Source organism: Euleptes europaea, chromosome 11 (assembly GCF_029931775.1).
Source record: "Euleptes europaea isolate rEulEur1 chromosome 11, rEulEur1.hap1, whole genome shotgun sequence".
Taxonomy (NCBI): domain Eukaryota; kingdom Metazoa; phylum Chordata; class Lepidosauria; order Squamata; family Sphaerodactylidae; genus Euleptes; species Euleptes europaea.
The window spans coordinates 15,084,202-15,098,164 of record NC_079322.1 but is presented as its reverse complement, the minus strand read 5'-3'; the positions used below and the strand labels follow the sequence as shown (position 1 = coordinate 15,098,164).

General features: G+C 42.2%; 1 protein-coding gene across 3 annotated transcripts in view; it reads right to left on the bottom strand.

Moving 5' to 3' along the window:
- The window catches only part of EZH2 (enhancer of zeste 2 polycomb repressive complex 2 subunit), a 32,338-nt gene extending 26,448 nt beyond the window's left edge, over positions 1-5,890 (bottom strand). For 2 of the 3 annotated variants that reach the window (XM_056857382.1, XM_056857383.1), the window contains exons 1-3: positions 5,766-5,890; positions 3,570-3,698; positions 2,543-2,659 (exon numbers count right to left, since the gene is read on the bottom strand). In XM_056857382.1, the coding sequence (XP_056713360.1) occupies positions 2,543-2,659; positions 3,570-3,698; positions 5,766-5,882 (363 nt within the window). In that variant the 5' untranslated portion in view covers positions 5,883-5,890. The remainder of the gene's footprint in view (positions 1-2,542; positions 2,660-3,569; positions 3,699-5,765) is intronic. The other variant, XM_056857384.1, reaches the window with a different exon arrangement.
- Positions 5,891-13,963: the final 8,073 nt, after the last annotated feature.

Genomic DNA, 13,963 nt, shown 5'->3' with positions numbered 1-13,963 from the left:
TTTTACAAGTATATAGCTAAAAATCTGGAACAAAATTAAACTAAATTAAAACAGAATAAGAAAAATTTAGGTAATATATGTCTAAAAACAAGTAATAAATATGTTATTAGCTATGGGAAAATATGTTGAGAACGAAATATAATAATAATAAGAAGAAGAAGAAGAAGAGGAGGAGGAGGAGGAAGAGGAAGAAGGAGACTTGGTTTTTATATGCCGATTTTCTCTACCTTTAAGGAGAATCAAACCGGCTTATCAAATTAAGTTGATAATTGAGTTGTAATTTTGAATGGTAAGTTTCACATATATTGTGTTTATGTTTGTTAAAAAAACTTTTAATTTTTTTAAAGAATTGTACCTAATAAATGGTGTCATTCTCTCTATACTTTCTTTAATGCAGCAAAAAGACATCAACACAATATACTCATTGCTATGCAGCGATTTCTTATGGTCGTGATTGCTCTGATGCACTCAGGAAGCTTGAAAAAGTAGTCCCACTCATCCTAAATTAATCAGCAAATCCACATGCGGAGGGTTTGGCACGCATGGATGTACTCCTTTATGGATGCAGCTGATTCTGGATAAGCCGAAGGTAAAGACTTATGACCCCCTTTCTTAAGATTTCTGTGCATACTATGCGCTGCAATTAGCTTCTTTATAACAAAATTATAGGCCAGTTCACACCTGGTACCCCATTACCCCAACCAATAAAAAGAAAGTATAAGGAGCACACAGAGCCATGTTAGGGCTGCAGCCAGGCAATGCTCCTGCAGAGATGCACATGCAGGGCTGCTGCAATTTCTGGGTCAGTGTTACTTTTTTCAAGCTGTCGCAAGAATGAAAGTACAGTGGCTCTGTATATAGTCTTTCTGAAAGACAGTGGCTCCTACAAATAGTGTTTCTGCATGATCATGCACCCTCCCCCCCCAAACACTTTTAAAGCATTTGCATAGGGGATACTGGCCAATTTGAATTTTTCCCTAAGCTTAAATCCCTAAGCTTTAATCAACCCTGCAACCTCACACACACAGGATAACATTTCATAGTCTACTGGTCAAGCACTATAGGCAGTACTACTCAGTACTACAGAGCTCACCTAATCAAGAATGGAGGGATGGGGCATGCATTACTACTCGCTGGAAGAGCTGGCTAAAAGGAACCTGTTATATTTTACTCAAGTTGTTATTTTTATATGCATATCTTCCATCAAAGACCATTGTCTCCTAACCAATCAAGAACAAGTGATTGGCCTAGCTCACATGCTTAACGCTATTAGTATAAGTGATTGATAATTTTGATGGTGAGCGCTGCCGTAGAACATCAGTAACCTCTAATTCTGTACTTTATAACTTTTCTTGTACGGATAAGACAATCTGTTAAGAGTTCGGAATATTTATATTGTTGCCCTTTATAACTTTATAGCTAAATAAATATTAACAGAAAGACTTATACACTAAAGAGAGAAGACACAAAAGAGAATGGAGAAAAAAAGGTATACAAATAGGTTGGGTTTTTTTTAGTTTCTAAAGTAAAAAATCCCTGGTACACCATCAGTGAAGTCAACTGTCCAGTGAACTCTGCACTGCGGCTGCTCAGAAACGTGAACTCTGACATTTGGGACAGAGACAACCTGTTCTGACCCAATAGCTCTTAACTCCTTGTTATGATCAGTCAAGTCCAGGACTGATGAAAGGTTGCTTGAGCAAATATTGCTTTCTCCCTTCTGAACCATGCTCTGTGCTCCACCTCAGCTCAGAACACTGTGATGGACAAGTCTTGCTAGGGACCCTACATTACAGCAACAGGATTAGGAGTTCCTACATTGGTACACGTGATAAGTTGCAGTCACTTCTTAAGAGGACTAGGCCACTTTGTACTTTTATTAAAGAGGCAGTATAAAGAAATAGTATTAAGCTATAGTATTTAAAAAAGTGCCCTGACCTGGATCTCATCAGATCTCAGAAGCTAAGCAGGGTCAGTCCTGGCTAGTACCCGGATGGGAGTCCACCAAGGGATACCAGGGTCGCTATGCAGAGGAAGGCAATGGCAATGGCAAACCATCTCTGTTAGTCTCTTGCCTTGAAAACCCCACAAGGGGTCGCCATTAGTCGGCTGCAAATTGATGACACTTTACACACATACAAACACACACATTAAAAAGATAATCTAATCCAAGAAAGTACATATGGTTATGATTCAGTCAAAACAATGCATTGTTATAACTCATCAGAATTCAAGGAATGTTTCTCTCCCCAGTTAATGAAAGGTAGACTTTTATTCCCATTATCTATCTGGAAAAAAACTGTCAATTCAAGAGATGTTTTCCATAAAATACAACACAGAAGCATAAAAATAAAAGTATCTTATAATGTATAATGACACGCAATAAAGTTCACCACACTGTTATGGCATAAAGATGATATCACAATTACAACACGCTGAATGAACAGGATCAGGTATTACTACAAAATTATTTCTGTCCTGCAAAACATACCAGTTTGTTAATTTTCATTTCAGTTTGTTTTAGTATTGGTATTTCACTTACCATAAAATTTTGTTGTAGGGGAGACCAAGAGTACATTATGGGCACTGAGGCAACAGCATTCAGAGTTTTCAGAGGGATGACTTGTTTCGGAAAATCTAAGTCACTGGTGACGGAGCACTGAAAGAAGAGGTAACATTATACCACCAGCAGTAAATTGTTTTCAAACTACAAAGAGCAAAAAAACTAGATTTAGGGAATATCAAATTTTTAATTCATAACATTTGTGGACAGTCTTAAAAAGGCATGCAGGGCTTACATTCTTACTTCAGGATGTGTTATTTTTTATACAACACACACACAAATCCTACCAGGACCTACAGATCTAATCTATCTGCCACAAGCCACCTCCTTCTCTAGGAAGAACAATGCAATTACAGCTCTAAAATCACCTGGGTGCCTTCCTATCCCTTTTAAATGGGAGCAGACAATGGACAATGGGTTTCTTAAAACTCAGGAGAAGAACTAGAACCCTGGCTAGCAACTAATTTAGCAGAGAAACGATATTTTCAATTGACTAATAACTGAGAGGCAACGTCATTTTCTACACATTTTCTCCTGTGAGAACCAGGATGAGAAAGGGCTCCTTAACCCCTGCCTCTCTAGTATGAGCACGAGATAAGCATTATAAAAGGGGTTAAGGCTTGGAATCAAGGACTGGGGGGGATGAGTACTCAAAGCCCAAATTGAGGCCTCTGTGAGGTAGCCATCTGTCCTTTAGCTACACCCCCCAAAAAAATCTGAAGCTTCATGTCTAACCAAGCGATAGACAACCACAAACACACCAACTGCCAGAGAGAAGCCTCTTCTTCCAATCTGAGGACAGAGGTGACCTTGGAGATAAATTCCAACATGCTACATCAACAAACAAGCCTTGAGCCCCAGGGAAGGAATCTTCAAATATGGACTATTTTCTGCTCTTAAACAGAGAATTATGCAGAGAAAATACCAAGCAACTTTCTTCTGGTAAAACAAAAACGTGTTGACAACTTTTGTAGCTGGATTTCTACAACGCATCATGTTAACCAACCTCCCTGGTCCCACGCAATGAGCTCACAGAAGTCATGATGTGTACAGGTTGTATCCGCCGTTGTTTCCATTCTTGATTTAAGATTTCTGTCCTCTCTTGTATCTTCTGGCGATTAGAATTAAACATACTCTAGAGGGGGGGAAATTTAAACAATACTCAGACTGAAAAAGTAATATAATACATTTATAATTTTGATATCTGAGAACAATGCCCATCTCAGTACAGAAGAGTATACTGCATAACAAGCAAACCTGTTACAGATTTCCTACACATTTACATATGTAAATTTACATATGTTCAAATATTTCAGTAGCAAAGGGTATCATCAGTAATTTTTCAGCTGTGGTCCGTAATTCCAGGAAGCACATGACACAACTGCATTTTTCTCTGTGGCCCTCAAAATAATGTTTAAGACCCACTCATTTAGTGGTTGCTCACGAAATCACTTTGATTCCAATGGCATCCTTCCTCCAGCAGAAGATTCCTTACTTAGAAAAAGCGAACTATCAAACCCAACCATCTGCCTGAAAAATAACTAGCCAAACACACAATATTTTCGAAGGCTTTCACGGTCAGAGTTCATTGGTTCTTGTAGGTTATCCGGGCTGTGTAACCGTGGTCTTGGTATTTCCTTTCCTGATGTTTCACCAGCAGCTGTGGCAGGCATCTTCAGAGGAGTAACTCTGAAGGACAGTGTACCTCATTGCATCAGGTACAGATCTACTTCCGTGTACATGCCACAACCAGCACTTCGGACGTGCATCCCAAGAGTTGTGCCCATGGAGCACTATGGTATGCTTCAGCATTCCATGCAACAAAGCCAGAAGAAGTGTTAGGAGCAGTGCAATGATATAGAGTTGGTGTAGTGTAGAGCTCACAAGCATGAGTTATAAGCCAAGGATCTCAGCTCAGCCATAAACTCACCAGGCAGCTTTCAACACTGTCTCACCCTCGGCACGCCCATCTCCAAAGTAAGGGTAATAATTCTACCTAATAATGTACATCTACCTTACAAAGCTGTTGTAAGGATCACTGGGATAACAACCAAAATCTAAAAAGCCACACACACACACACACACACACACACACACACACACACACACACCTGCAGCACCAAAAGCTCTCATCATAATAACTTCTAACTGCAGCTCCTCACATTGCGTCAGATGCTATTTAATAGCCCCTGAAAAAGGGGAGGGGGTGGATTGGTTTGCAGAGTGTCCTGAAAAGTCCCCATGTACTTTTATATAGAAGCTCTTTAGATCCCACTCAATGTACGATAATGTGATCATTTAATATACACATATAATTTTTCTACTTACTACAACTGCATATGGGGCTTACATCCTCAATAATCTATACAGCTAGCTGTTAATTGTCCAAAACTGCTCTTATATTACATTTTAACATGTCTTTATTTGATTTCAAGCATAATAATTCCAAAAAAGTCATTTCCAAACTAAATTCCCCACCACCCACCACCAAAATAGAAAGGTTCCACCTTGTCTTCTGATCTGGACTTTTACAACTCACTTAGATTCATACTTAATGTGCTTCTTTTTTATATAAACATTGGAATGTAGTTTTGGAGTACACATTTTTTAAATTTAAACTGTTGTTATAGAGCAATAACTTGGTTGCACTCCAAAGAACTGTGAACTAGTTGTGCGTGCCAAGGAAACCCTCAGAGCTTGCATTTCTCTAGCAGCTCTCCCCCGTCCCATAAACAAACTACTTCTGGAATCAAAGGGAATTTCAAACACAGCTTCAGCACGTCATGGGGGTTCAGCCTTTCAGAGCCAAAAATCCCACTGGACACGATCAAGTCCTTGGAGCTGCTTAAATTAGTTTTCATGGGCCCGACCATTCCATCACAAAAAGACCAAATGTTTTGCCTGTGTACCAGTACTCAAGTTATTTCTAAAGGAAAAAACAACATCTGACTATACCAAAACATAAGAAATTACTGAAACTGGAGACCTATCTTGCTGCTGAAAACTGTCATGGCGGCTTCTCACAACCAATGTTCAGAACCACTTTGAAATTTAACTACAAAGCCTTGGATGTAAAATAATTCATATTGAATAAGAGTCGTTTTAATCTCATTTTTGGGATTAGTTAGCTTAGTTACCTTTACAAAAGAACAAAAAGAAAGGTGCAACGGCAAAAAGAGTTGTTTTGTTCAGATATACTTACCTTTACTTCATCTGCCCGTCTGAACCTTTTGAGCTGCCTAAGTCGCATATATTCCGATTTTACACGCCTCCTCCAGCAAATTGGTCCCTTCTCAGATTTCTTTCCGGTTTGACCCATGATTACCCCTGCAGGGAAGAGAACCCGGATATGATATCACAAACACAGGTCAGCCCTATCTATAGGCTCCCTGCAATGACTGAAATTCATACAAAACACTCATTCTGTGACCAAGTATTTGTTCACACATGCAAATCATTCAATGAACCCTGAGTGTTAATTGGGCTGTATAATGGATACTACCACGGCCAGCATTCCCCTTCATGATGATACTACTTTTTACCATTTGGAAGAAAGTATTTAGTAATTTCAAAGACTAGGATCCTGCAGAAACACATTACTCAGGTATCCTATCTATTCATGTTCTCCTAGTAGTACAAGTAGTACAAGTTCTAGACATAGATGTCTGAGATTTAAGTGTGGCTGAGCTTTTCGTTACCACCCCACTCTAATAACAGGGGTATAAAGAGTCATACAAGTATCAAGAAATACAGCCTTAGACACAGGCTGGTGCATGGCTCGCAGCAGTGGCTACTTCTCCCTCTGCTTGTGGGTGCTCCATGCCTGCAATGAATGGGCCATCCGACCTGTCTGCAAGGAGAAGCTGCTGTTCCGCTACAAATCTTACAAGAGCAGGTTGACTAGTGGTAACAAATTGTGGCTTCTGTGCATGGTAAAAAGTTCAGGCAGCCCACTAGGCAAGGGAGAATGCAGTTGCCATTAGTAGGAGCTGTCATGGGTCTAAGCAGATTGCTTCAACTCACCTAATCGAGATTTTATAACCTGGAAGTCATTTTCCAGTAGAAGATGAACCTTACACTAAATACTTAAAAGTCATATAACTTTATGTAAACCTCTTAAGTGGCAGGAAGTTTTAAACTGGAGTTAAAATATTATGAAATGTTCATAGCACAGTATACAGAAAACTGAGCATTAGTTTATACATCACTTTGCTGAAAATTTCTGAAGCTCAATTACACTGAACTTCAGAAGAACAATTATTTTTAATCTGATTATTGAATAACCTCTGTTGAAATAGCAGAAGTTTAAAAGCAGGCAAGATTAAAATGTAGAAAGAGAAAAAATAGCCGGCCAAAAGGAAGGTAATCTATTTACAAATGTTATCTTTGACAGAGTAAACACGTATAATGGATTTAGGAACTTTTTGGTAATCAAGCACCTTTAAAATATAAAAACAATTACAAATCTGTGGTGTATATTTACTTGGTATAGCCTTCAACTGGTTTGGGAAACCCTCCAAGACACAAATAAATGGTTTGCACTTCCCCGAGTGCAGGAAGCAATAAGGACTTAGTCTGCACAACTCATTCTCATTGCAGACACAGCAGAATTCAAATCAATGGGAAAGGGTGGAAGCTCACGATTGTGCTGTTATCCATGCAGATTTTAACCTCTTAAAATCTGCCTCAGTCATGTTTATTAGATTAAATTCATGTAACAAACCTTTTTCTATAGCAAAGAAGAATGATTAGCACAGCGAGCACTATTAATATACTTATGAATTTCAACGCTTAAGAACATTACTTCCACAGAGGGGAAAATGATTCATAAGAAGAAAAAAACTGAAAGGCAAGCACCACCATTTGGCTTTAATAAGCAATGCAGAGTGGACTGTCAGTTTCCAGCAAAAGCCAGCTGGTCATTCAATGCTTCCAAAGTAATTATAGACATTCTTGAGTGAAAGTCAGAAAGTGGATGCAGCAGACCACCAAGCAAAGTCAATCTGTACAAGAGTTATTAACTGGGAAGAGGGAAAGCTGTCCACCGCTAGTAAGGAGGTATAAAAGGAGGAAACACTTCCTCCTCCTTGATCTATACTTCTTCTTTCTCCTCCAAAAATTTTTTGCAGGGCTCACACTCATAATTAAAGAAAAAGGTCAACCACTATAGACAATTAGCAAGTATCTCTCCTCTGACTGTGAGTTGTGGATCAGTCCCAAGGGCATTGGTGGAGCAGGGGCAGTCGTGGGAACAGGCCTCTGCCGGGGCGGAGGAAAACCCGTTTCAGTTTGAGCCTAAGCCTGGAGCTCATACTGGCAAAAGCCCCATGGAGGTTGCAGTCCCCATTGGGAGCGAGCCCCATCCGGGTTGCATGAGTGGTAGTCCACAGTTTCGGCTGAGAAAATCCCAGGGTGAGCACCAAACAGGTGGTCGGGGTCGAAATCAGCTTGGGTGACTTCTACGACGTTGTCGTCCAAAGACGAAAACACCTTTGAATTGCACCTCGATGGAGTCGTAGGTTTGCGGAGAGAGGTTTCTCACTCCCACTCCTGGTGTCCAGGAGACGATGAGGAATCAGGATGCATCCTTTGTCGGGCTGGAGGTGAATGGTGTTGGGGATGAGATTCCCGTTCACCAGATCCAGATGGGCGTGGAGAGTCCCCATTCGGGGTCGATGAATGTGCCTCCTGGCCAGGCGGAATCACCTCGGAGTCGGTAAGCGGAGGCAAGTGAGCGACCGACAGAAGCGCCAATGCGAGGTCGACGTCAACCTGGGTTGCCGGGGTCAGTTGTCTCAGCGGCAATGACGCCCGACCATGAGGGTTCGGGGTTGAAGAACCTCTGGGGGTCAACGCCCCTTTTGAGGTCGATGGAGCCAACAACCCACCAGTTGCAGGTTCAGAGCCCGATTTTTTTCCACGCTTGGAAGTTGAAGAGTGCTTCTTTTTCTTAGAAGCCTCTGGTAAGGTGTTAGCCAAATTGCCCTTTAACTTGGGGAATTAGCCGGCAAGACGGCAAATTACAATATTTATTTGTATAGCGGTATCGCAATCTTTGTCTACCAGAGTCTGTAACTGTGACCTTAAAATAAAGACAGAAGCACTGGATTTCCAATTAAAAGGTGTTTATGTCCTTTTCATTCAATCAGTGATGAACACAAACATACATAGATCTAGGAATATTAAGAGAGGTGTATAAGCACAGATGCCAACGTGGCAGGAGGTCGTTGGTGGGATTATATTTACCTTCCAGACGAGGTGGTGTCCAAGCTCAGGCAGACTAAAACAGATTGAAAGTTAAAACCGAGATGGGGCAGGGGTTCCCGTAGACTTGACCAGCAAGGCGGAAGGGAACAAGGTAAGGCTGCGCAAACCAAACCAGCAAAGTAACGGCAAAAGGTGCCAGGAAAGACCTAATGTGTCCGAGAGCGATCCCAGAGATTCGAGAGAGCGATGTAAGCAAAGCTAATGGGCAGGGGGCACCCCAGTTATACTGTTTTTCTGGGGGCGGGGAGAGGGGTTTTTGCCACTCCTAGGTTCCCAGGTGGCAAAAGGGTGACAAAGGACTAAGCTGTGGCTACCGGGGTGGGGTAGTGAGAATTTAGACATCTATTCTGATTCCGATGACTTTTGCAACCCATGATGAACTGGAAACTCTCTGCTGACGAGATTAACATACTGGAACAATTGGTGCGCTCTGAGCAAACTTCCTAGGATTGCTTGGGCATGGCAAGAGGAACGACTCATCTTGATATCTGGATCGCTGCTGACGGCCCATTAAGCGGTGGATGTTGCAAGAGGAGGGGGGGTGTTTGACATCGACTACGTGACTGTCTACTTTCTATGACATGGCTGCGGCTGGAACAGAGGTTGCACAGGAACATGGCTTCTCTCAGGTTCACCGGACGCTGCCCCTGCATCTGTTTCCTGGCTGCTAACTGCACGGCGCTCGCAGGAGCGGCCGAGTCCGTGACAACGGAGCGCGCAGCGACCGTCCCGTACTGTTTGGGGCGGGAGCGCGGCCAGCACAGTAGTCGAGTGTCTGCACAGCGGGCTGCAAGCTCCAGTCCGGGAGGTTTGGGCAGGCCCGTTTGCTATCAATTGGGACAGACCCCGCTCACTTGGATGTGGAAGAGAGAGCCTTAGTAGACTGAGGCGGAGGCATCGACACCGACACAGGAGACTTGGATCTTTTGTCTCCAGCTTCCTGGGCACCAGGAAATTTCATTGCCCTTTCCCACAGGGCTGCGTTCGGGGTGAATAAGGCACAGGCCCGACAGGCTGAGGGAATATGCCCCTCACCCAGGCAAAGAAGACAGTCGTCGTGCTCGTCCGATTTGCCCATCTTACTTCAACTCTTAAAGTTCTTGAAGAGAGCCATCCAGGAGAAGGAGGAGGTCGAGTCAGAACGAAGAAAACTAGAATTTTGGAAGAAAAAACTTGAAGAAAAGGCGAAGCTCTCCAAAGCGTCCTCTAACTGCGGCGGCAGAAAGAGAACTGAGGGAAGGATGCTCCCCGCCCCTCCGTCACGTGTCTGTAAGGACGGAAAGGACTGTTGACGGAGGGGAGGGGGAGCAATCCTTGTTGCTATGCTAAAAATAAGCTTTCTAAATGCTCCACAGCAGGCCTGCGCATGCGTAGTTCACATGTGGGACTGCAAAGAGGCCACGACGATGAATTGGAAAGTGTTCCAGAAAATTATCTGATGTCCTAAATAGACTGTGATCTGATCAAGCACCTACGTCGGCTAATATTTAGTAAACAAATGTTTAGAAGAATGCTAAATTTATGACCCAATGGCAGCAAATGCTTGGAATGGAAATATACAATGGGGAGTGTTTAGAAATGAATTTTTTTCCACGGAAAAATTAAGTACTGGAAAATTGTCTGCCTCACATCTCTGGGTTATGAGTACAGAATACCTTTACATCTAGCATTTTTCAATTTCTAGACACCAGCATCAAATATCAGGCACATGGGCTTCCCAGGCACAAATGCTGGGTTGGTGAGCAGTACTAAGAAGCAAGCTATGCGATGCAGTCCACTAGTGGCTAATGAATGCGAGAAGCAGCAGTATTTGTGGACAGTGTAAAATTCTCCCTGTTTAAAAATAATATTCCCAATATTCCTTTCTACCTGCACTGAAGAAAAGGCTTAGTGGATTCTTGCTTCAACTGACTTCTTGGGTCCAAAGCCAGGAAAACGGTTTTTCCCTCAGGTCTTATTTGCAAGTCTCGTCTAATGTACAGTATTAAGACTACATTTGATTCCCCTGAAGTTAGTGTGCATTTTGCATTGAATGCCCACATTTTCTAAGAACCAGCAAGTTCAATTACTAATTTAAAAAAAAATCTTAATAGTATCCCCAAAGTTAAGAAGCCCTTTGGTCTGAAGTGCTTACAGCATAGTTTCCCAGACATCTAGTTTATAACAGAGACAAGTGAGAAATACCAATTTTAGTCAGCATGTAGTGGTACGCTCAGTTTCTAGTTGCTAGCAAAGGCTTCTTCTAAGACGCTTGCTTCACAGCTTTGAGAAGCGGTTTTGGGGATGGAGTGCAGGTGCTTACTCCTTACTTATGAAAAACATCTATTATAAAGTATTACCACATCAATCTTTTGTTGCAGTTATGAAGAGAGGGCAGAACTCAATTCCTACTTTTCCTCAGTCTTTTCTCGCGAGGGAAGAGGTGCTCAGCATGGCATAAACAGAACACATGATGAGGGAAGGGATTTGCAGCCTAGAATTGGCATTGGGATAGTGCACAAACACCTGGTTTCTTTAAATGAAACAAAATCCTCTGGGCCAGATGAACTGCATCCAAGGATACTCAAAGAACTTGCAGATGTAATTTCTGAGTCTCTGTCCATCGTTTTTGAAAAGTCTTGGGAAACAGGTGAGGTGCCAGAAGATGGGAGGCTAGCAAATGTTGTCCCCATCTTCAAGAAGGGAAAAAAGGAGGATCTGGGTAACTACCGATCCATCAGTTTGACTTCTATACCGGGAAAAGTTTTCGAACAAATAATCAAACAGTCAGTCCTTGAGCATTTAGAAAGGATGGATCTGATCACTAAGAGCCAACACGGGTTTATAAAGAATAAGTCATGTCAGACTAATCTTATCTCCTTTTTTGAGAAAGTTACTACCTTACTGGATCAGGGGAATGCTGTAGACATTTTTGCTGTAGACAAAAAATCTAGTTAATCTAGATTTCAGTAAGGCTTTTGATAAGGTTCCACATAGTATTCTAATTGACAAATTGGGAAAATGCGGTTTAGATCCTATTATTGTTAGGTGGATCTGCAACTGGTTGACAGATCGCACCCAAAGAGTGCTAGTTAATGGTTCCCACTTAGAGAGAAGGGACTAGTGGAGTTCCTCAGAGATCTGTGCTGGATGTCAGGTTCAGACATCCGTCCCTAGCATCCCATAAGCAAACTCATCCAGCCATATGGCTCTGAAGCAGTAATACTTTATTAGGAGCAAATAGCAGATCAAAGAGACTGACTGCTAAAAGCAGAAGAAGGCTTGTAATGGCGATACATGATTCAGGTACAAGTATAAAAGCTTTGCAGGCTTGAGAAAGTAAACATGACCAGCAATTCCGAGATAACACTTCCCAGGCGAGGGAGACATAACAAGAGTGCAGCTGTGGAAACGAAACTGTACACAGGATGAGAGTCTGGGAACCAAGGTCTTGAAGCAGAGCCAACCCGGGGCCTACTTAGGGTAAGAGCTTGTACTCAGGTTAGAGTCTGACAACAGCTAAGTTACCTTAGCAGGCCTGACAATAGCAAAGGCCTGACATTGGGCCCTGTGTTGTTCAATATCTTTATAAATGATTTGGATGAAGGAATAGAGGGGATGTTTATTAAATCTGCAGATGATACTACATTGGGAGGGGTAGCAAATACGGTAGAAGACAGAGCCAAGATACAGGATGATCTTAACAGGCTGGAGAATTGGGCTAGAACTAATAAAATGCACTTCAACAAAGACAAATGTAAAGTTCTGCATTTAGGTAGGAAAAATCAAATGCATAATTATAGGATGGGGGAGACGTGTCTGAGCAGTAGTGTCTGTGAAAAGGATCTTGGGTCTTAGTAGACCAAACACTGAACATGAGTCAGCAGTGTGATGCAGTAGCTAAAAAGGCAAATGTGGTCTTGGGCTGCATCGCTTTACTCTGCTCTGGTTAGACCTCACCTAGAGTACTGTGTTCAGTTTTGGGCAGCACAATTTAAGAAAGATATAGACAAGCTGGAATGTGTCCAGAGGAGGGCAACAAAGATGGTGAGGGGTATGGAGACCAAGTCTTATGAGGAAAGGTTGAAGGAGCTGAGTATGTTTAGCCTGAAGAGATGACTGAGAGGGGATATGATAACCATCTTCAAGTACTTGAGGGGCTGTCATATAAAGAGGATGGTGCCGAGTTGTTTTCTGTTGCCCAAGAAGGTCGGACCAGAACCAACAGGTTGAAATTAAATCAAGAGTTTCCGTCTAGACATTAGGAAGAATTTTCTAACAGTTAGAGCAGTTCCTCAGTGGAACAGGTTTCCTCAGGAGGTGGTAAGCTCTCCTTCCATGGAGGTTTTTAAGAAGAGGTTAGATGGCCATCTGCCAGCAATGCTGATTCTTTGACCTTAGGCAGATGATAAGAGGGAGGGCATCTTGGCCATCTTCTGGTCACTGGGGGTGTGGGGGGGAGGTAGTTGTGAATTTCCTGCATTGTGCAGGGGGTTGGACTAGATGACCCTGGTAGTCCCTTCCAACTCTATGATTCTATGTCACATGAAACAGCATTAGAGGACACATTAAATTAGAGGTGTCAAACATAAGGCCCACTGACCAGAACTGCCCCCTTGAGAGCTCTTATCTGGCCAGCGAGCCAGCTGAGGCAGCCACTCCCCCCACTCTCGATCTGGGCTGGCAAGGCCAGATTTATGTCATATTTGGCCCTCATAACAATAGAGTTTGACGCCCCTGCATTAAATGAAGCACATCAACAGAAGGAATTAAAAAACTAAAGAACCTCACTACTGCAAGATGGAGTCGCACAGCACAGACAGCAGAGGGTCACTGTTAGAACTTTATTAGGTTAAGTAGTCTGTACTACTACATCTCAGAAAAGCAACTAAAAAACCTGGGCAATTTGGATCCCACATTTACTCCAAAGGTAGCTAAAATGTAATATAAATACAATAGAGCAAAACAATCAACCCCTACACACAAAGTCAAAGCAGCAGATCTATAATACAATAAGGCACATTAAAAACTCCAAAAACAGCAAATTACAATACAGCTGTCAACATAATTTTAAATTGCAATTATCCAAGTAAGATCATTTAAAGGCAGGTTTACACTTTTAACTCAAGCACACTTAAAGCACAACTCTAAACA